Below are 24,066 nucleotides of genomic sequence, written 5' to 3'. Positions count from 1 at the left end.
TAAAAAAAATCAAAAATATAATTAAGATAATTATTGAGTTCTAACAAAATGTTTAATTATTATCTTTATAAAAAATTATATTATTACACCAAAAATAAATTACTTTGTAATTAAATTATAATGAAAAATTAAAGAAGTTACACAAAAAACGAGAATTATTAAATAGTTAATTTGATACTAATATCGATTAATTTTTTTATAATTTTTTATTCTATCTTCAAATTTATATTTCATTCAAAAATAAATACATCAAAACCACATAAAATCTTATTATATCGATAGAGACAAAGAATAAAAACTAAACATTAATATCGAGATTTATCTCGCTGCATTGCACAGGTACACTTCTAGTATTATAAAACATTTTACAAAAAGTCTTAATGTTTAATAAGTTGTATTTATGTATAATTTACTTGTAATATTGAATTTTAAGTAACATGCATCAATAAACAGTACTTCATGCATAAAAAATTATAATATAATTAGAATGGTACTCGTGCAATAGAGCGAGATACATCTCGATTTTAATGTTCGTTTTATTATGTCTCCGTCGATGTTATAATACGATCTTATATGGTATGAAAAAACGATAATGTTTTTAATTTTTTGAATAAAATATAAATTTATTGATTCAAACTGATATTCATCATGAATTATTAAAGTTTTCTTATTCATCTCACATTCAATTGCTCTAAAACTCTCGGTCTCGCTTTCGATCTTTTGATTCTTTGTTCTTCATGTAAATTGAATACATTTGTGGAGTTGTTTAAATAAGTTGAATTTTAAACTGTCATACAATTTTTTTCATCAATGTAAATGAAACCATAACTCTTATTTATTCAAATTGTATTAATATGTAAATAGCAAGTATAACTTATATCATCGTTAAATCTTCTCTAATAAAACCCGTGAAACTTCAAAATCGTTAAAATTAATGGTTGTTGTGGTATTGCATGGATAAACAACTAATATTATTTGATTGATTTTGATATTTTATATTTTTAAATGACCTGTTAGCCCTTTAAACTTCCCTGTATATAACCCTTGTAAGCTTTTAGATAATTTAACCTCCGTTACATCTCGAATCGGCTCCGCACATCTCCGATCACAGTCAACTCAACTCCACCATGGCCGACAACGATTCCACCTCCACCGCTACCGCTACCGCAGCAGCCTCTCCGATCCCCAAATCCCCTGAAGTTCGAAGATGGGCTGACGAGCCCGACGACGTCCCGGAGGAGCCTGAAGCACCGTCCACTTCCTCGGACACCGCTACCGCTGAACTGGGCTCTCTCTCAATCGATGAGTCTAAAAAAGTTAACAATTTCCTCGATGATCCTGAAGATTCCAACATTCAAGCTGTAAAAGAAACACACTCCCTCATTTGTATAGTTTTTGAATTTTGAATATATTTTATTGAGCTAGGGTTTTTTAATTGATTTTAGGTTACCGCCGGAGAGACACCGTATACTTCTGCTATGAGATTTGAGGAATTGAATATTTCTCCGGAGTTATTGAAAGGATTATACGTCGAGATGAAGTTTGAGAGGCCGAGTAAGATTCAATCAATAAGTTTGCCAATGATACTAACTCCACCTTTCAAGAATTTGATTGCTCAGGCGCACAATGGTTCTGGCAAGACAACTTGTTTCGTTCTGGGTATGTTGAGTCGCGTTGATCCGAAGCTACCTTATCCTCAAGCACTTTGTATATGCCCAACCAGAGAATTGGCAATCCAGGTAATTCAACTTCAAGTTTTTGTTAGGTCCTGTTATACCAATTATATGAAGGTTATTTATTTTATAGGAAGTAACATAGGGCTGCAGCTTAGAATAGCTGACTTAGGGGATGGATTCAGGTTTTACTTTTTGGTGCAATTAAGATGGATTTAAAATTTCTTATGATTGCATTGGACTAGACGACTAAAAGATAAATGGTATGAAGAAGTTTACATAGTGTTACTAGATAGATATGCTAAATCAAAGAAGAACGTCAAATATGATACAAGTTTCATTGCTACTTTTCAACAGTTTCCTGCCTATATTTGAGGGTCTCTGCAGGACCTCCTATATCTTTGTAATCGTCAATCCTTGCTCAAGTTGATACAATATTATCTCATATTATCTTAATGATTGTGCAGAATATGGAAGTGCTATTGAAGATGGGAAAGTTTACTGGGATAACATCGGAATTAGGTCTTCCTGCAGATAAAGCTAATTATAGATCGACCTACAAGACACCAGTGACAGCGCAAGTAATTATTGGCACACCTGGTACAATTAATAAATGGATTGCAATCAAGAGGCTGGCTACATCTAATTTGAAGATTCTTGTGTTTGATGAGGCGGACCATATGCTGGCAGAGGTGATCTTGTGGATATTTGTTTTCGTTTTGTTCCTTTCTATTATAGTACAATACGGATTTCTTAACTGCGTCTTCAAGAAAACGTTCATACATAATTACTAATCATGTGTTCCAAAAAATTGATAAACATACCCCTTCTGCTTATTCATTTTTATGTGTGGAATCTTCTCATTTTAGCCAATTTGGGGTACACAATGGTGCTTGTATGGGTATGGGTGCATAGCACATATAGTTGGTGGTATGTGGTTCTTGATTGGTGGTCTTGTTAGGTACATTATTTTCGTACACCATATGTGATTATTGGAATACTTTAGATACATTACATGGACACATAATCTTGAAGGAAAAGTTGGGTACCAATGACCACTAGTAAAATATGTATACAATATAATCAGTCAAGTGAATCTTCATATATCTATTTGTGTAGAGATAATTGGTTGGCAATCAATTCAAAAGTATAAGTTATAATTACAGAGTTTATAATTAAGGAATATGAAATCTTTGTTTTTATAAAAGAAAACAATTGGCTCTGTATTTACATGCTTATAGTTCTGTGGATTCTGTCAAATAGGTCATAAGTTTTCTTAAAAGGAGTTGACAAGCTGTGAATTTATTATTATTTATTACAGATTAACATCTTATTAAGTTTAGGTTAGGTTGCATTGAAGTTTAGAATATGTGGGCGACATAGAAAACCAACAAATCCCCCCCCCCCTCAAAAGAAAGAACTTATTTTGGTGCTAAAAAGTTATGTACTTTTTCAGTTTTATTTAAGCGTCAACATTCTGTCTCCTATCCTTTACTAGTCTCTCTCTTTTGTTGTACATTTTTTTACCTCTCTTCTTCCACCATACACAAATCCTTCCGCAATTCCTAATTCAAAGAAGATGCATCGAGTAATTGTGGAAGATATATCTAGATACATTATCCACATTTCCCCCCTTCATGCTTGAATTTGATTGGAAGTATGTGTTTGTGCTGTACTTTTTCCTAGTGATTTGGATTTGTTCATTATGACAAGTTGGTTTGCATAAGCACACATAAAAGGGTTCGAAAAAAAATATATATATATATGTGGAGGAATATGGCAACATTGATTTTAGCCAGACTCTGAATCTTGCTATTCGTCTTAGATTAGCCTGTGCCCTGTTGTGCCTTTTAGGCTACTTGGCTATCAGGTGGCAACAACTATCTTATCACTGCTGCGTATTTATTGTGAATGAGATTATGCTAGCTGTTGCTATATTGCATTATTGTGAATGAGATTATGCTAGCTGTTGCTATATTGCATTACTTGCTTCTGAAAATTGTTTGTATGTCCCCTTGAGTCTGCCTTTTGCTTTTTATCATTTTCTGTTGCAGTGGTCTTTTTATTATAGAATGAGCCTGACAGTTCTTGAGATAAATATACGAATTAGGAACTTGTTTGTTCAGCATCTTCTAAATGGTGCTCTTTTTTGTCTAAATTCTAAATTAGTATTCCCTCTGTTCTTTTCCAAAATTTAGTAGAATTTTCACTTGTTCTTTAGAGGTCTTAGATGCTGGTTTAGATTATAGTAATGATGCACATTACTAATTACCACTATATGACAAGAATCAACTTCTAAAGTGCAAAAGTGTCAAGCCTGAAGGTGTTTTAATTGGATACATTATTAGTTTCTGCACTATTATCCTTTTTGTTCTTAATTTATCTAAATATTAGTTGATAACCAAATCTTTGATTTATCCATTCCGTCTCATTTGCAAAATCCTGTTGTCTTTGAGATTGCAACTGGATTATTGATGGAATAGAATTCTCAAGGGACGTTGGTTGGCACAGATCATGTAATATAAGAGTCCTGGATGCATATTGGGATCCAAATGGAACATTGGTGCTGCATTCATCATGGATCTTGCAACTGTTTTTATGCTTAAGACTGGCATAACAGAGATATAAATATTTGGGGATGTTAAATATGAGATCAGGTTGCCAATTGGCATAAATCATATTGCAATATTTTTTTTGGGGAAGCATATTTTGCAAAATTTTGAAGTTACATGCTAGTGTCTTGAAGGAGGACCTTGCAATTTGATTGTGTAGCTTATTTCATTTGCTTGCTTAGGGTATTGAACTGTACTTGCCTTTACCTGCTAATCTTCTTATTCACTGCTCTTTGTATGATATGTATACCAAAATGTGTGAACCACATGCCTTATATACAGGGTTTCTAAACTTCTACAAATCTTGACAGCTAAGGACTCTTCTGTACAGTTATTTAGTTTGCAATGAAATATCTGACAACAGTTTGTGCAATCTTTCTATTACTTCATCAATGTAAAACTTGCATTTCATTCAGATGTGAAGTGATCTTTTTATTGAAACTTGCTGTTGATTGAGCTCAGCCTTTTTATTTAATTGGCTTTTGGGCTTTGTTATAGTTGGTGATTACTCATCTAGTTTATTTTGGTTTAGGGCGGTTTTAAAGAAGATTCCTTGAGGATAATGAGGGACATCGTCAAAAGCAGTTCCAGATGCCAGGTTTATATGATGATGATTAGTGATTATTTTGATTGAATTATACTATTTATTTTTGATTGTGTGATTTTTTATCTTATCTGCTTGAAAGTGTAATAGAAAGTCTGATTTTGTTCTTTGATGCAAATTTGATTTTTGACTATGAGCACTATTTTGAATGTAGAATGCATTGTTTTTATCTCTGACCTATACAAAAAAATGCACAGGTGCTACTATTTTCTGCTACCTTTAATGACACTGTGAAGGCTTTTGTATCGAAAATTGTGAAAGATCTTTTTGTACAAGAATACAATCAATTGTTCGTAAAGAAGGAAGAACTGTCTTTGGATTCCGTCAAGCAGTATAAAGTCAAAGTACCTAACGAGCCTTCAAAGATTATGGTTATTAAGGACAAAATAATGGAATTAGGACAAAAGGTTGGGCAGACGATTATATTTGTTCGGACAAGAAGAAGTGCTGGTATGTTGCATGAGGAACTTAGTAAGTATGGCTATGAGGTAACAACAATTCAAGGTGCTCTTAATCAAGAAGATAGAGATAAGATAGTGAAGGAGTTCAAAGATGGGATGACTCAAGTTTTAATATCAACCGATGTTCTTGCTCGGGGGTTTGATCAATCACAGGTTTGTATCCTTCTGCTTTCCTCTTAGTTTTGTGTTTGGTTTTTATCTAATTATGTTTTCCCCTTCTCACCAGGTTAATTTGGTAGTTAATTTTGATCTGCCAATAAGACATGATTTTCCGTCAGAGCCTGACTATGAAGTATACTTGCACCGGATAGGTAGAGCAGGACGGTTTGGCCGCAAGGGTAAGGCTTTTTATCGATGGTTTTCTCCTTCCTGAAATTATCAATAACCTTCTCATCCTTTGGTAATTGGTGGAATGCCGACACCATGTGGTTTGAGTTGAACAGTGTGTGTGTTAAATAGAATAGACAAGTAACTAAACAAGTGAGGGTTGAAAAGTTTTCTCAATTTACCCACATTTTCCATAAAAAAAACTTGCTGGTCCATCTGAATTCTTCTCATAGAAGTGAAACCCACAATCACATCTTCAGTTTTCACACCATATAAGACTAAATAAATGGAGCTGCATCGAATCCAGCTAAGTCCTGTCCAAGTTATTATTGTAACTTTACTAAAGGGTGTGAATCAATACATCCTCCTTCAGAGTTTGTAAAATTTTCGTTCATAGAGGTACACTGTTATTATCGCTTATGGGTTGCCATGCTTTAATTTTCGGGTTTCATGGACCATTTTACATGATCTTTATACTTTATTTATTATCAAAGCGAAGAGTGTGCTGCATTTATAACCAGAGAGGGCTATGAGAAACTAGAATACCAAAATCTCTGTGGATTTTGATCTTACAATCTTACTATGAATAGCCATGCTCTTATTTCTCACTCTCTTTGTCCCTAGAAAAAAGGAAAGTGTAGCTTTCTTTTTGAAAATGAGTGATCCCATGTAAGATCCCACATCGGTTGGGGAGGGGAACAAAGGTTGCCTTATAAGGAACTTGACACCTCCTCTACCAAAAGCATTTTAAAACCGTTAGGTGTGTGGACAAAGTGGATGATATCTGGTACGGTTAGTCAGGCTTCTCCCAGACTAATCCTATGGCAAGTTGTGATTGTAGAGAGGATGAGTTTAGTAGCTGATATCCTTACAAACGCTTTATAATGTTACAGGAGCTGTATTCAACTTGCTGTGTGATAATAGAGACGCCATGATCATGGAAAAAATCGAGAGGCACTTTAACCATTATGTTACCGAGGTAAACATTTCTTTGCTGGTTTTTTACGAGGCTTTTAGATATTTATGGATGTTAAAGTTTATCATTATAAACTTGTTATTCGGTACATTTGTTATGCTAAATATTTGTGTGCATCTTGTAGGTGCCCTCCTGGGATAGTGATGAACAGTTTGAGGATGCATTGAAGAAAGCTGGTTTGATGTAAAGATTTAATATATTTTGCCTAAACTGCTGTTTATCGGATCAGTTTTGTGTACGACTAGATTGAGATTGTTGTTTACGTATCTTAAATGTGCGAGATTGGCATCTATGTAAAGACCCTTTTGGAACCTCCAGTTTGATCAGGTCTTTCTGGTGTTACTTACACTTGTATTCATGCTTTATGAGAATCACTAGTTCAGCAATTGTGTTTTAGTACAATCTGTTGTTTCTCATGCTTTTGCACAAGGCAGGAGGTCTTCATAATGGGTTTGTCGTTTGCATACATCTCAACCCCCTAGATTTACTGGTCCGTTTGGTTTCGTTGGTCTCTGTTAGACTCGACACTAGTGTTGGTCCACTTCAGATTGCGTACATCTCGTTTATTATGTAACAAATTGGGTTTCGGGTTAGGGTTTAGAATTTTGATGTCGCCTTGTCTTATACTGTTGTTCCTCGATGATAAAATACAAAAGGAAGCGGTGGACTAAACTGGTTCTTCAAGAACTACTTAAATTGAGTTCTTTTAGAGACGTTGCAGATTTTTCTGACTATTAACTCAACTTTTGGGCCTTTTGGGCCTTTTGGGATTTGCTGAAGTGTATTTAAGTTGGTTTCTGGGCTTTCTGAACACCTATATCAATCATTTTAAACTTAAACTTACGGCATATGGGTTGAGTTCACGTGAGACCAAGGATTTTTCGTGAGACCCGTAAGACCAATTTATGTTCATTGATCAAATTTATGAATTAATGATCTAATGGTTGCAAAGTTGCAAGGTGGCAATTTCGTAATTAGTAAGAAGTCTCGTGGCGTTTATAAATGTTCAGATCTGACGATTGTAAATCTAATCCAAGGGTTGAGAATTGGTCTTACGAGTCTCACAGAAAACCATTAGTCTCACATGATCCCAAGTCTACGGCATATATATCAAATACTTATGAGTTAGTGGTTGAGTTCATGTCAGACCAACTTATTTTTGTGATATCCGTGACACTGAACCTTCATAGCAAAAACACCATGAAGGTTTACCTATGCTTTGCTATGAAGGTCCAATGTTATTTTTATGGTCTCATGAAAACATGTTAGTCTCACATGATCTCAAATCAACGGATAAGAGTTCACTTGGTCAATTATCTTATCACTTAAAGATTAAGAATCTTACTCGGTAAGAAGCATACTAATGACCAAGAATCTTATTACTCGATATGGTAAATGACTTGAAAGTTAATTTATTGAAAATTAAAAGCAACAACTTCAACATAAAATATAAATGACCAAAAATATATATGCTATAATTTTGAACAATGTTAATAATCATCTATCAAAAGATTGTTTTTAACTCAAAATCTTAAAGGACTTTCGTAACTCAAGATAACTTGATTTTAACGAAAAGAAAGTTCCTCTTTAAACTAAAGAAAACAACCAATTCTCAAACGAGCTTCTCGCTTATAACTCAGTTGGCGAAAAGGGTAGAGTAATTTCATCCAAATACAAGACAGATCCTGACCCTTGCCCTTGGGTACAATCCCAGCCCCCCTCGTCTCGCTAGCCTCAACCGTTGAGTAAGCAAAACAAAAAGTGTTTTTGGAAGTGGTTACGTATAAGGCCGGTTAGAATTACTTACAATCAACTTTTTCCCAAAATTTGAATGAAAATCCTTTCCTTTTCTGTATTAACATATCACATAAAGACATAGGAACCATTGTTCCTCCTCCATGTTCATTTGTAGCAAATATAATTTTGTCTTTAATATCATCATCACAAACACATTTATGTACACTACAAATCATGTTTATACGTAAAAGCTAATGTATTTGTGCTTTTACATACAAAGAATCATACACTTTTGGACAATACTTCCATTAAATATTTTCTCCACTTTTTACAACCCAACATGTAAAAGGCTACCAAATTAAAGATTTATTTATATGATTATTATGATTCTTATTCCCGTACCAAAAAAAAAAAAAAACACACACACACACACACACATATATATATATATATATATTAAAGTCGGATTAGAATTCATTTAAAGATTTATAAAAGTAAAGAATGAAGGCGTAAGCAAATACCAAAAGGTTTTTGTCCTAGCGGTATGTGAGTCTTTGACATCTTAGCAGATTAGGGGTTTAAACCTCACCAAAGATGAGGATGGTGTGCGAATTATTTTGTTCTATTTGTCGTGTATAAATATTATATTTTAAGAATAAAAACAAAAAATAAAGAATGAGACATGTTTTTGAAGTTATATTTAATTAGATATGAATTTGGTTAAACATTGAAGAAGAAAAGGGAAGGAAATGCGACAAGAAGGTGAAGGCAATCGGAAGGGAAGTAGGTTGGTAGCCATCATAGAAAGTGCCTACTTTTTCTTTATTTATGTTTAATTAAATTTAATAAGAAAAGGTGTTTCTTTCTTTATGGATGTAAAAGGCCCATGTGGGTTGGTGGGCTAATGGAACATGGACTCTCTCATACACTTTCCTTTTATTTTTTTCACATATTTTTTTATATTTTTTTAAAAAATGTAGAAAATTTTACATTTAGTTTTGTCTTTATTTTAAAGATTTAGTCAATAATCATATATTTAAAGGATTATGCATTTTTATCAATTTTTTCGAAAACCTTTTTTTTAAGTATATAATGTTTATATACACAGTAAATAGAATAAATAAATCCACACACCCTCCTCACCTTTAATGAGGTTTGATCCTCTGACTTGTTATGAGGCTAAAGACTCACGTATCACTAAGTCAAAGTCCATTTGACTTTTTTTTTTTTGAAAAACTTTATATGAAATAATAATAATTTAATCTTATAAGAATTAAATAAAAAATCATTTTTTTCTCCTTATCTTAAATTTAGAGAAGCATATGAACTTTAAGTTTTTTTTATTCTCAATTTTAAATAACAATATAAAGAATCTATTACAGTAAAATATCTGTTATAAAGAATCTGAAGATATTCTTAATTGCTATTTACAACTCATACGACAGAATCTAAAGATATTATTAATTGCTATTTACAACTCAATTTAAGGGAGGCAACACCAAATTACAATTTTATTTAATATTTTTCTTTTTTATTAAGTGATTTGTGTATTGTTAAATTGTAAAAAGGCAAATAAAATATATTTCTTATTGGTTTTTTTTTTCTATTACAAATTTATAACAATTTGTATTTGATAATTGAGAAAAAGATACGGTTGCATCTTTCATAAACGTAAAAATTTTAACTTTTCAGTAGAGAGATAATATGGTGGCGTGTACCACCGTATGCCTTTCTATGGGTCCGTCCATGCCATAACTCCTTGTGTATCGTCATATATCTTGTCATGTCATTTTATCTTATTAAAATGGATATATAGGGAATGTTCAAATGAAAACCATTAATGATAACCTCGGAGCAACTATTCATGTGTGTATTCATGATGATGTCGGGACAAATATTAATCCCGAAATTTATTCATAATAAAATTACATGATTTTCATGACGAAAATGGATGATATCATTATTAATAAGAATACATGATATTCATCATGTATAATACATACATGAAATAGTTGGTTCTAAATTACTATAATAATTATAGTTTTCATTTGAACATTAATTCATTAAACAATCATGAATGTAAAAAAATCAAACTCATTGATTTTTAGTTGCACCCGAATAAATCTCAACTATTTAAATGACACTTTTAGTTAAAGACTCGCTCTTCCTCTCTCAAAGATAGAGATGCACAAGGCTTAGGTCTTTACAGGTTGGAACTGGGCTTCCAAGAATGTTTTTAGCAAACAAAAAATAAGACCCGAGCTAGCTTTTGGGGTTGAAAAAAAATGCTCGATCAGACCTTTCCAATTCAAGCTTAATCGGCTTAACTACACTTTTTAAAACTTTTCTAGATTAGGCTACCAAAAAAAATTTAGCTGGCCTAGACCGAGCTTCACGGGACTACTAGGTTTGGGCTTTTTCGAACAAACCTGGATCGGTCTTCAACATGCTCATATTTAAACATCACATGATAATGTTAAATAAAAGGATCCAATTCGGAAGAAACTTCAGTAATAATAAAAAAGAATACTTAATGTTTAGAAACAGATTCTATTTTATACTAAAAACCAAATACACAAAGAATCAAAATGAAAGCACTTGGTTTGATTATTTCATAGTTTTACCATATTTCACCTTTCTCCCCAAATCAAATAATACAATAAGTTGAGAATAAGAATAAATGGTGGGGTAGAAAGGAGATGGTGAATGAGATTGTCAATGGCGATGAGTAGGGTATTTAATTTGCTTCTTTTTTTTTGCTTTTGAGGGGTATTTGAGTAATTTAGTTGGTTATATGTTATGCTTATGCTTCTCTTAATTAGGAGCCCTATGAGGAACCCCTTTTCTTCTCCTAGTGGAAGAAGGAGGTGTGGCAGGGTAAATGTGTTGTTCTTCTTCATCCATCATCATCCCTCTTCTTCTTGTTCTTGTTGTGGATGATGACATTACTCCTCTTGTTGTTGATGATACCCCTTCTAACATAAAGCTTGCATTTCCATTTCTCTTTATCCCAACAAGCTATATATATAAATAATTTAAAACATAAATAAATACCCCCATCTTAATATCAGTTAAATTTTACTATCAAAATGAAAATTAGAATATGTTATCTGCTTCTAAATAACCATTGATTAGTTTATTTTTTTTATAATAACTCTATATTGAAATAAACTTTTACAACCGAAGTAAAAATATCAATAGTAACTTTGAATGAAAAAGAAAAAACTTTTACATTTGAAGTAAAAAAGGCAAAAAAAAAAAAAAAGTCGTGAATAAAAAGTACTAGTTATGCATTATTAAGTCAAAGTGAAACCAAAAGGGTATGATGTCGAATCATTATCCATCACTATGCTGATTGCCATAAAGTTGGGAGAAACACCTATTAATTCAATTATTCAGATGTGGTTTTTAGATCAACCAATATTTGTTGAGATTTTGTATCCATACGGGTGAACTAATTATTACCATCCACCGCACCACAATTTCTTAACCGTTAAATTCTATCTTTAAAAATCATCTACAAATTATTTTTTATTATTATATATATATATATATATTTGTAACCAAATTTTTAGATGCACCTTATCATATAAAATTTTATTTTAATTAACTTAATATCAAATAATTTATTAGTTAAATAATTGTTATAAAATAAATAAATTAAATTAAATATTTTATTTTAGTTTATAAAATATTTTAATTATTTGACATGTGTTTTCAAGTATGCATTAAAAAATTAAATCAATAATGATGTAATTATATATGTGTTAAAACTTGTATTTTTATTATGTAATATATTTTTATTATATTTTACATTTTTTAATATTTGTCAATATATTAATGTTAAATCCTTTACAATTAATGATTAGATTATTTATTTATTTTTTATAACTAAAATCTTATCTGAAAAAAATTATTCATACAATTTTTATAAACTTTTAAAAACATCAAAAAAATATAATGTGATATAAAACAATTTCTTATTAAAAATGGATTCTATTTAAACCCTCCCTTACTCACATACATACCTCCTTATAAAAAGGGGTATTAAATACCGAATAGAATTCATGTTAAGAAATTACAACATACAATTTCTTATATATTATTCACTGTTACATCGACAAAAAAATGTTGATGTGATATTATAGCAATTTCCTTTTAAAATTCTTATTCATATTTAGAATCATTATAATTTTTTATTAAGAAATCTTATGTATTATTTAGGGGCCGTTTACCAAATGCTTATTCGGGTAAGTGAACACCAAGTCACATTACCTTACCAGATGAATATGGAAAGAACCAAAAATCTTATCCGGTAAGAGTAACACAAGGACCAAGAGTCTTACCCGGTAAGTGAGGGCGACGACTCTTACCACGTTAAGCGTTTACCGGTAAATTGTTGCATACGATACCGTTTTTGTGGACTAAAATCTTACCTGGTAAGTCAATGATAAGGTTAAATTTTACCGATAAACACTTACCGGGTAAATATTTGTTAAACAGATCCTTAAAAAAATTCCTAAAAGGTGATTAAGAAATTACTATAATAGATGATAAAAGACTAAATATTGACATAATGTAATATATTTATTCATCGTCGTCTTCAAGAAATACTCATTCAATTACACGTGCCAGAGTAAAAGATACTTTCGTGGGTGAAAATCAAAGTTAGTAATGTCAAACATTTATTATTAATTAATGACAAAAAATAAATAAATCTGCATTAAAAACTTATCATAAAAGAAAACATTGTATTTTTTAAATAAATTTTATACACCTCTTATTTTTTTTGTTAAGGATAAAAAGAGTAATAAACAATGCATGTATGATTATATATATAAAATTATGTATCATTGGTGGATGATGGATTGGCTTATGATATGTACATATAAATATGTATGATAAAGTGATGAGCATAATGAGTGAATGCCAATTCATATTGTGAGTTGTGATGTCTAACAATGTGAAGCAAAGACAATTAACTATTGATAAAATTAATTAATAATAATTAAGTAATTGAGAGTTGGAGATTAGGCTAACCTTACAGCCGAGTGAACAGAAACGAAAAGTATCCAAGAGGTTCCTCCCACAAGTTTCGCAAATGCGAGAAACCCCTTTCCCTGATTTCGGTTGCGGCCTCTCGTTTAGAAATAAGACTTTCGCACTGTTTATCACATATGTTTGAACACCACCGATATCCAACACCTTTTCGATCTCTGAAACTCTCACAACATCATGATACGACGATCTTCTTATCTGTGCATTCGTTCAATTTTGGGAGAAAATAACTCAATTTCCAGATTGATTTCTCAAAATAAACAAACACACACCTCGTTATCATATAACTACGAATTGACTAATTCGAGAAATGCGAGAAATTATAGTCATGGAGATCGATAACATTGTTATGCTACATTGCAAGTAAAATCATCGAACGCCTGAGATTTTCAGTTTATGAATGCGTGAAAAAAGAGAGCAAACAATGAGAAATTAACGCAGGGAACACACACCGACCTGAATGACTTTATGCTCTTTGTGACGAGAAGATCGACAGTAGAAGCAGAATGCTTCGTCATTGCAATCTAAACAGAACATATTGCGCTCACTTCTAGCGGCGTCTCCGTGCGTCCGGCACACCGAGAAGAATTCCGTCGATAGCAGCTTCTCCAGCCATGGCTGCACCAGTTGCTGCTGCGCATTGATCCGCCGATCGATTAAACCACAGATTCATCATCGCAAAACACACACATACACATAATCAGTTAGTGATATATACACATTACCATTGGGAAATCGAGGAATCGTTATGGATTGTTGAAGCTCGTACGTGCACCGATCAGAAAAAAGGAAGATTGTTCAGAAATTTTGTTAGAGAGAGAAAGATGGAAAGTTTAGAGAGAGAGAAGAGAGAGAGAGAGAGAGGGAGACTATAAACAACTTGTAACCTAGAAGTCATCAACAAAATAATCCTGTAATAGATAATGGACAAAAGGAAGCACCCTTCTCTATTATTAACAAAATAATTGTAGCCCCTTATTTTATGATAAAATGGCATTTTCGGTCCTTATACTATTATCATTTTCATTTTGACCCCTACACCTTTTTGGAAACGAATAACCACGCCATTGGAAATTTTGTTGTATGCCTATTTACAACATAGTTTCATTTAGTTATTTAAAAAAATATAACAATTATGTATTTAAAAACTCGTGTCGTTTTTCTTGTCAACATTTATTTTGAGACGTAAGGAACATAATTTATGCTTAAAAAATCAAAGTTACTCAAACAAGTCTAATTAAGGAACCGTTTATCTAAACACTTACTCGATGAGCGTTTAACGGTAAATTTCAACTCTATTTCTTAAAAAAGGGGGAGGGAAGAAAAATAGCAGAGTAAAGAAAAAAAATCTTGTGTTCTCGAGTTTTTATGGAAGGGAAACCGGAAAAAGAAAGAAAATCATGTTGACTTTCCTCCCAAAAGTTTATTCCTAAATGTAGAAGGAAAGAGAAGGAAATAAAAGAAAAAAAATTATAATAATTAAAAAAAATTATAAAATTACTCATCTACTCATTAATACATTTCACTATAAAATAAATAAAGGTATATTTGTAAAAGAACAAAATATACAAAATAACAATCTATTTTCATAAATTTCTTTATTATAGCATTATACTTCTAGTTTTCTTATTGCAGCAATAAACTTTTAAACTATTTTTTATTAGAACATTGTACTTTGAAAAATTTACTCATTATAGCATTAGGTAACCTATTAATTTAAATTTACCCATTATATATCAGGTTTCTATGTCACCTCATTGTCCACGCAGGTAGTTCACATGTATTATAGTGATGTGATTTTCTTATTACAACATTGTACTTTCAAAAATATTTTATTATAACATCTACTAGTTCTTATTAAACAATATACTATTAATTTTAATATTTATATATTTTACATTTTATTTAATAAATATGTTAAATGAATTAAGAAAATTCTAAATTGTTCATTAATATACCAATATTAAAAAAATTAGTATAAGATGACTTATCTCGCTAATAATTTTTACAAAAATATGTGTTTTTTTTTTTAAGAAAATAATAATCGTTCTTTTTTATCAAAAAAATATTATTTTTTAAAAAGTTTTTTGAACAATATAAAATAAAAAGTGTTATTTTTTTACAAATAAAATGTATTTCGAAAATAATATAGCATATTTAATTAAAAATATTTTATTCTAAAATATTTAATTTGTTTGCAACTTAATAAAAAAAATTAAATGGCTTTTTAAATCATAGTAATAAAAAATAAAAATCACTAATAATTATTTGAAATATGTTTTTATTTTTATTTTTATTAAGTCATCAAATTGATGTGTCATCCACATCACTTTATTAAAGCCACACAAGCAAAAAAAAAGTCAATGGGTTAACCGGTTTAAAATGTAACATGTTACTAATTGCTATAATTGGTAGATTTTTTAAAGTGTAATGTTTTAATAAAAAATAATTTAAAAGTACATTGTTGTAGAAAAATAAAAGTAGAATGTTATAATAAGAAAATTTATGAAAGTATGTTGCTACTTTATTTAGCTCATTTGTAAAAGGGCAAATTACATGAAAAATAACGTACTTTAACTTGATTTATATTTTGGGTAACGTACTTTCAAAACTTCTATTTTGATACCTAAAGATGTAAAATTTTAACATTTAAGTACCCGGGTAACTACTTGAAGACTAAAATTATATTAAAAAAAGACTAATTTTATATTTAAAAAATTCACGTCACTGACCACGTCAGCAAATAATACCAAGTTGAATACCACATCACTCGTCACATCAGCATGATAATCGGTTAATACTTCAACCAGTTACCCGGGTACTTAAATGTTTAAAATTTTACATCTTAGGTACCAAAATGAAAGTTTTGAAAGTACGTTACCCAAAATAAGAATCAAATTAAAGTACGTTACTTTTTCATGCAATTTGCCTTTTGCAAAATGATATATTTTCGTTCATTTTTCTGTCGCTTAAAAACATAAAAATTTATTTATTTTCTTCTCTTTCAAGAGAGAGCGAGATAAAGTATTTTCTTTTATCTAACTGTCTATTAAATACAAAAAGTTTTTTGAAGATAAAAAGATAAATATTTTAATAATAAAATTAATGTTGGAATTTGTGAAACGAGAAACTGTTAAAGTTATATATATTTTTTAAAAATTATGACTTTTTCTTTATTATTTTAAAATAATTACGAAAAAACTGCTAGAGATATTCTTATAAAAATATTTTTTTATAACAACTCCTTGCTAAAAGCATTAGTTATCAGGTGTTCATTGTGATTTTAAGAATTGATGATTAACTAATCGGGTAAAAGTTTGACTGAGATTGTCGTTGATTAGAAGATCTACGTTTATGTTTTATAATTAGTTTCTTTGCAGATCATGCAAAAATTGGATTATCGACGACCTCAAAAAAAATTCATATGAAACATGTCTTTAAGGATATCAATGTAAAAGACATTTTTTTGACTCACTCAGTAGTTGAGGCTAACGAGGGGGGTTGGGATCGAACCCAACACTTGGCTTGTATTTGAGTAAACTCGTCTCACTTTTTTACCAACTGAGTTACATGTCAAAAACGGTTTTCTTTGCGATTGATCTCTAAATCTAACTCTCATTTTGTGTTTAAAAATGTGCATCACATGTCAGACACGTATGAAGAGTAAGGGAAAGAGGAATATGTGAAAGAAATTATGATTACTTTACATCTGTAAAATTTTGGGAAGCTGTTATTATGCATGTACTTAAAAACTTATTATATCTGCAAGTCATTTACTTGGTGTAAATGAAAAAATTGTAGCTGCTTTTATATGTAGTAATTTGGATGTATGTGACGAGTGTGTAATTATTATATTTAATATTATATGAAATATGTTGATTAAATTCAAGTATGGAATAAAGTGTTACATTTAACTTTTTCATTATTAAAAACATAATCAAATCATAATGTAAAAAGTTGTTTAGACTTTTATGGATTTTTTTTTCATTTATTTTATCACTCGAGTCATTCTTCAAATTAGGCATTGATTGTAATTTTATCTTTTTAATCTTTATATATTTTCAATAAAATTTAAAAAAAAAAATTGTTGAAAATTATCATTTATGGAAAATACCAATTTTTAAAAAAGTTAGTTGAATTTTCGAATAAAGTTCATTTCATAATTAGTTAAAATAAATTAAAATTGTAAAGATTACATCTTTTTAAAACTGTATGCCTTTTTATTGTGAATATTTATTTTGGGACGGATGAAGTGTAAAACTACTTTTTCCGTCCCAAATTTAATGTTCACATTTCTATTTTTATTTGTCTCAGAATAAGTATTCATTTTTAACCGCAAGTTTTTATTTTCTCATTCTACCTTAATTATGAGATGAAAAAATCTCTCTTTGTTATCAAAGGGTAAAGTGTCACCAAAATCTAGTTACTTAAAAAGTATAATATAGCATCTCTAACAGCTATGTTAAAATAAAGATTTAACAAAATAGGAAGAAAAAAAAAGAACATTAGAGCGTCTCCAACAGCTATGCTATATTATTTTTCTTCTAAAATAGAGTATTAAAGATCAAAATCTCTAAAAAATTGCATTAAACTCCAAAAAATATTCTATTTTAGCAATTATAACATTAATCATATTATTAAAATATTCAATACATTTAATAAAATTGTATTCTCTCTACTAAACATTTATTTTCAAAACCTTTTATTGATGGAAATATTAAAATAATAATTTCTATCTCTAGTTACAGATTTTTACAGGATATAAGATAATATAGTTGTTAAAGTAAAAAAGTTGTTAAAAACACTTTTTTTCTATTTTAATATAACTATTGAAAATGTTATATATATATATATATATNTTACAGGATATAAGATAATATAGTTGTTAAAGTAAAAAAGTTGTTAAAAACACTTTTTTTCTATTTTAATATAACTATTGAAAATGTTATATATAAAATTGCATATCATTTTTATTATATACATTTATTCTTTGACGAGAAATCACCACAAGAGATTTTTAGGTATATGATCTTTAAATGAGATTTTAAATTAAATCCATGTGTGTATATGTATACATATACATACATACACACACACATACATGTATATACATACTAGAAGAGTACTCACGCAATACAGCAAGATACATCTCGCTTTTATTGTTTAATTTTATTCTTTGTCTCTGTCGATATAATACAGTTTTATGTGGTTTTGAGAACATGATAATATTTTTATTTTTAAATAAATTATAAATTTTAAGATACTATAATTAAAATTTTGAAAAAATATATTTGTATTAGTATCAAATTAACTATTTACAAGTTTTCGTTTTTGTGTAATTTATTGATTCAAATTTTTTGTTACAATTTAATTTCGTTATTATAACGAAACAATTTCTTTTTGGTTTAATAATATAATTTTTTATAAAGATGATAACTAAATATTTTGTTATAATTCAATAATTATCCTAGTTATATTTTAGATTCTTTATATTTAAAATGACATGTTTATTCTTATATGATTATGCTTATATGCAGTTAGTTACACGAATTCAAAAATTGAGGTTTAATAAGTTGTATTTATGTACAATTTACTTGTAATCTTGAATTTTAAGTAATATGCATCAATAACCAATACTTCGTGCATAAAAAATTGTTTTTAAGAGTTTTTGTCAAATGTTTTAATATGCATCAATAACCAATACTTCGTGCATAAAAAATTGTTTTTAAGAGTTTTTGTCAAATGTTTTAATATGCATCAATAACCAATACTTAATGCATAAAAAATGATTTTTAAGTGTTTTTATTAAATATATTATAATATAGTATTTATATATAAAAATATAAAATTGTATATCATTTTTATTATATACATTTATTCTTTGACGAGAAATCACTATAGGAAAATTTTAAGTATATAACCTTAAATGAGATTTTAATTAAATCCATAATCTTTTAATAAGTATAAACCTATTTTTCTTATATAATCATAAAATCATGAATTTAATTAAAAACTCATTTAATATCATTTAATTAACTCACGTGAAATTAAAGGTGATCATTTGTAGGTCTGGGTTGGATCCGTGTCGGGCCTAACTTTTTTTTGTCAACGAGCCTAATATTATAAACCCAAACATTTTTTTTTCGGGTTTGACAACTTGCCATTGCCCCGTCCTATAAACGGGTCGGACTTGTCCACGAGCTAACAGACTTAAAAAATATAACTCTTATAAATCTATAAACTTGATCACTAACAATTAATTAATAATCATGGAATCGAAAAATAAAGAAAAAACATCGTTTTGCAATTAAAATTTTAAGCAAACTAAAATAACACATGGATCTCAACAAGTTGAAAAAAAAAATGAAAAATAAAATTAAGAGTTGGACCTCTTATGAGATCATTAAGAGATAAACAAACATCTCTTTAGCCCTTTGAGTTCTCAAGAATAACTAAAGAATTTCATCTTATATATTTAATAATTTAATTTAAAATATACTAGTATAATTTTATTTGATGGTAAAAAAATATTAATTATAAAATATAAACAGGTTGGACGGACCTATCCATATTTATTTTTACATTGTGTATGTCCGTCCGTCAAATTTAACTAGTGATGGCCAAAAACCGGTACCGGGCCGATCGGGCCATGCCTAATCGGTCTCAAACTTTCTCATAACCGGTCCCGGTCGAAAATGATAGGACTGGTCAAGGTACTTCATAACCGGTTATGGGCCGCCAGTCCCGGCATTAAAAAATAAGTTTTTTAATGATATATATTTTTAATACATTATAAAATTTACAATTGTGTCACTCAAATACACTTTAAAAATACGTTTTAATATAATTAAAATTACATTGTCTTATAAAAATACATCATAAAATTATTTGAAAATACATTTATTTATAAAATTATTTGAATATTCGGGCCGGGCCGATCCCATAACCGGTCCCGGTCCCCCGAAACTACCAAAAACCCCAACTGGTCCCGGTTTTCGGTCCCATAACCGGTCCTTACCCGGACCGGACTGATTTGGCCATCCCTAATTTTAACGAGTAAACCGGGATTCATCTATTTCTCGATAATGATTGTTGAAACTCGTATTTCTAATAGATCGAATGGACCGGGTATAACGGTTCGCCCCACACATAAACACGTATACTTGAAATCATGTGACATGGGTTCATAGACTACCCGGTTACACATAACCGGCGGCAATCTTTTCTGTGAGCGATAATCGAAAGTAGAAAGCATCAATATTTCTATCTTTATAATAGGCCAACTCACTCCACCCCTCTTTGAAATCATGCCACCTGGCTATTTCTTCACCACAAACCTCACCATCATCAACAACATACATGATACAACCAACCCCTTTTTCCCCTTCAAAATCGCCACCTGTTTCCCATCAAAACTACCCATCTTCTACCATACTTAAATTCATAGGCCCAATTGCCATACACCTCCATTTTCAAACCACTAAACCACCACATTTCCATCCATCCATAGATCTTAAGCTTAATTGTTACATCCATTAATGGCGATGGAAGAGATATCATCTTCAACCTCACAAACCCTTTCCACAAATTCCTTCTTTACTCCTTTACTTATCTCCATTATGGGTATCGGTGCTACTGCTTTAGCCATACTTATGTATCATCTTCTTGTGGTTCGATACTGTATGAGAACGCATGCTGCAAGAATGGCGTCGTTGCAGGCTTTCGCCGGTGCCGGAGTACCCACCGGAGTTGATGAAAAGACCCTTTTGAATATCCCGATAATCACGTACATCAAGACTGATTCGAACTCCGATCAATGCGAATGTGCGGTTTGTTTAGGGGATGTTGAAAACCGGGATCAGGTTCGGTTGTTGCCGAATTGTAAGCATGTGTTTCATGTTTCGTGTATCGATGAATGGTTCGTCGCTCACACGAGTTGTCCGGTTTGTCGAGTCTCGGTGGTTGCACCGGATGACGAGGTTCGGAATTGTCCGATTTGCCGATCGTCCGTCGGAGCGTCGTCGGACGATCGGTCTGTTGGTTCTGGACCGGAACAAGAATGTGATGATCAAACCGATGCCACGATCGAGGTTTCGGATGGGGATAGGAATGCGGATGGATCTGTGGATGAATCCGCATCCGGACCGCGCATGGTTCTTCGGCATTGTAATTCTTTGGTTTTGCCGAGGGAGACGAAAGGGAGGTTATCGGGAATGGAGTTGAAACGATCGTTATCGATGGGGGAAAGTAGTTGTGTAACGATCGATATCCATGTAGACAATAATGTGGGAAGAGATTGTTCGTATTATTTCTCGTTTAGAGACGAACCGGTTAAGCGTTTTCAACGTGTATCGTCGAAGGTGAAGCAATCGATTTCTCGAATGTGTGTAGAACAAGGGAGTGGGATTCTTCCGTATTGAGATCGATAGATATACATTTTTCGACGATTCTAAATATAATATCGAATCTAGGATTACAAATGGGAGATTGCTAATTCTTGTAAACAAACCCGATCGCCCTTCGGCTCTAGTTTTTGTAAATTCATAACGTAAATGATATCACCGAGTGAATTACTCGGGATACGTCAATAAACAGATGACCGAGTTCGTCATCTTAGATATGGTTTCTTTAGTTTTCGAGCTTCGGTAAGTTGTTAATTGTGCAATTCTGTTAAAAAAAATATGATGTCATCATCTGAAGCGTTAAAATATACTGGTTTCATGATTATCTGGTAAATTGTGCGACTATTGATCGAGTTTGGGCAATCATCGTCACGACATGCATTGATATCCTTCTTCAATCAATGTGAGAAGCAGTACCCATCTTAGCATCACATCGATCACCGTATGGATCATTTCTGAAGCTACAAGATTTCCCTTTTGTGGTTCTTGTAAATTATGTATAGTTTAGGGGCTTGTTTTGCCATTCAAGTATTTTAGTGTTAAGTATTGATAACTTTCTATACTTGTTCTTTATCTGATCAATTTTTGACAACCAAAAGTATCGTTTACCTAAATGCTTACTTGGTAAGTTATTACCAGTAAGAATCAATATTATAATTTATTTTTATCGGATAAGGCTGTAGTAAATCAAAACAATATCCTATGCAACAATTTATCCGATAAGCGTTTCTCCGGGTAAGAGTCGTCATCTTCACTTACCGGGTAAGACTCTCTATCATAATCATCGTTCTTACCAGATAAGATTCTTGGCCCTTGCTATATTCATCCGGTGAAAAAAATTGTCCGGTAAGCACTTACCGAATAAACCTTAGTAAACGGCTCCCAAGTTTCATCATTCATCATTCATCATTCATCAATACTACATGGTTCAATTCCAAACTCAATGATGAAAACTAAACACGAGGGTTACGTTTGTTGTGGGACTTAACTCATTATCTTACGGCACGAGCTGACGACAGTCATGCATCACTTGTGTCCGCATTCCCGAAGGCACCTCTTTTTTTCATATATCTCCGTTCTGGAAATGATGTCACAACGGTATATAAAACCCTTTTTTAATCATGTATGCTCTTCGATTGTTTGAGAAATGCCTCAGTTGTCACGCCCTTTTATAAACCACATACATAAACTCTCGATCTGTCAAAACTGTACACTTGCAACATCGTGTACAAGTTCATCAAAGTCAAAGTCAAACTTGTCGTGACTTTATCAAACTCGCTTTCAACATTTATTTTAATCAATAAAGTTAAATTACATTATCATTTTATATGAAATTTATTTAAAAGTTTTATAAGATATTATATGTATTAAATATTTTAATAATATAATTTATATTAAAAATTTTAAAATATAAAACCATTGGAATTAAATATAATTTTTAAATTATAAACAGTTGGAATTAAATATAATCCTTTTAAATATAAAAAAAGCGCCAAAGTCTATTGCTCCTGGACTGGACTTCCTGCTTGAATTAATGGGCTTGATAATAGGGCTTAAGGAGGCCCATGTCTAGATGGAAAGTTTATCCACATGGGCCACCACATACTTTCTAATTGTTCCAAAAACCCAACCAAATTCTTTGTATTATAATAATTAATAACAAATAATAATGATAAAGCTTATGATCTTTTTTTATTCATCTGGATATCCAACCCGTTATTTGAGCTGATTAATCCCAGAATGACCACCTCTTTCACGGATAGCCCGAAGTCACTACATTTGAACCTCCGTAACCATAAGAAGATTTTTATTCCTCTTTGGATTCGAATCTGGGTCTCCAGGCACTTTTGACCTTTGGAGCTTATTAAAACGTAATTCTAACCAATGTTTTAATAAACTAGCTTATAATCATCTAAACAGATTCTTTTTAAAAAAGTAAGAAAATGAATTAGCTCATAAGATAACTTATGATTATCAAACATGACCTAAATATTAATTATATCCGAAACTTTCACTTGAATTTATATTCACATTCAAAATCAAATGCAAAAGTGATATTTGATCCAAAAAAACAATATTTAATTCCTATGTCATAAGTAAAACCTGTTGATCATCACATGTGTTGATGTTAGGTCCAGATAACAAACATTTTCTATTTAGTTGTTATCAAAGAAATGCGAGGGCATGACTCGTATTAACATAACAAATGGTTTAGT

General features: G+C 30.9%; 3 protein-coding genes across 4 annotated transcripts; 2 read left to right on the top strand and 1 right to left on the bottom strand.

Annotated features, from left to right (window-relative positions):
• Positions 1-1,082: 1,082 nt before the first annotated feature.
• On the top strand, positions 1,083-7,055 carry LOC112518961 (DEAD-box ATP-dependent RNA helicase 38). Its single transcript, XM_025126785.1, has 8 exons — positions 1,083-1,361; positions 1,446-1,739; positions 2,141-2,365; positions 4,818-4,883; positions 5,087-5,503; positions 5,577-5,688; positions 6,571-6,656; positions 6,778-7,055. Exons 1-8 carry the CDS (start codon positions 1,128-1,130, stop codon positions 6,838-6,840), a joined length of 1,497 nt encoding a protein of 498 aa, XP_024982553.1. The 5' UTR covers positions 1,083-1,127; the 3' UTR covers positions 6,841-7,055.
• A 3,940-nt stretch (positions 7,056-10,995) lies between these two features.
• Positions 10,996-14,313, bottom strand: LOC112520278. Of its 2 annotated transcripts, none has more exons than XM_025128586.1 (4): positions 14,174-14,313; positions 13,905-14,078; positions 13,431-13,646; positions 10,996-11,408 (listed from the first exon to the last, which is right to left on the bottom strand). In XM_025128586.1, exons 1-4 carry the CDS (start codon positions 14,174-14,176, stop codon positions 11,205-11,207), a joined length of 597 nt encoding a protein of 198 aa, XP_024984354.1. In that variant the 5' UTR covers positions 14,177-14,313; the 3' UTR covers positions 10,996-11,204. The 2 variants fall into 2 exon arrangements, with proteins under 2 accessions (XP_024984354.1, XP_024984353.1); XM_025128585.1 differs by having other exon boundaries at positions 13,905-14,081; positions 14,174-14,278.
• A 6,673-nt stretch (positions 14,314-20,986) lies between these two features.
• On the top strand, positions 20,987-21,868 carry LOC112520176 (RING-H2 finger protein ATL52-like). Its single transcript, XM_025128476.1, has one exon. It carries the CDS (start codon positions 20,987-20,989, stop codon positions 21,866-21,868), a length of 882 nt encoding a protein of 293 aa, XP_024984244.1.
• Positions 21,869-24,066: the final 2,198 nt, after the last annotated feature.

Source organism: Cynara cardunculus (genome assembly GCF_001531365.2).
Source record: "Cynara cardunculus var. scolymus isolate 2C chromosome LG 10, CcrdV1, whole genome shotgun sequence".
In the NCBI taxonomy this organism is placed as follows: domain Eukaryota; kingdom Viridiplantae; phylum Streptophyta; class Magnoliopsida; order Asterales; family Asteraceae; genus Cynara; species Cynara cardunculus.
Note: the sequence above shows the minus strand (reverse complement) of the source record. Positions and strands in the feature narration are given on the sequence as shown.

Coding starts and splice junctions, on each gene's coding strand:
- LOC112518961 (XM_025126785.1), top strand. CDS start 1,128: ATGGCCGACAACGATTCCACCTCCACCGCTACCGCTACCGCAGCAGCC. Junction 4,884..5,086: donor AAAGCAGTTCCAGATGCCAG/GTTTATATGATG, acceptor AAAAATGCACAG/GTGCTACTATTTTCTGCTAC. Junction 6,657..6,777: donor TTAACCATTATGTTACCGAG/GTAAACATTTCT, acceptor TGCATCTTGTAG/GTGCCCTCCTGGGATAGTGA.
- LOC112520278 (XM_025128585.1), bottom strand. Junction 13,647..13,904: donor AAGAGCATAAAGTCATTCAG/GTCGGTGTGTGT, acceptor ACGAATGCACAG/ATAAGAAGATCGTCGTATCA. Junction 11,409..13,430: donor TCTGTTCACTCGGCTGTAAG/GTTAGCCTAATC, acceptor TTATATATATAG/CTTGTTGGGATAAAGAGAAA.
- LOC112520176 (XM_025128476.1), top strand. CDS start 20,987: ATGGCGATGGAAGAGATATCATCTTCAACCTCACAAACCCTTTCCACA.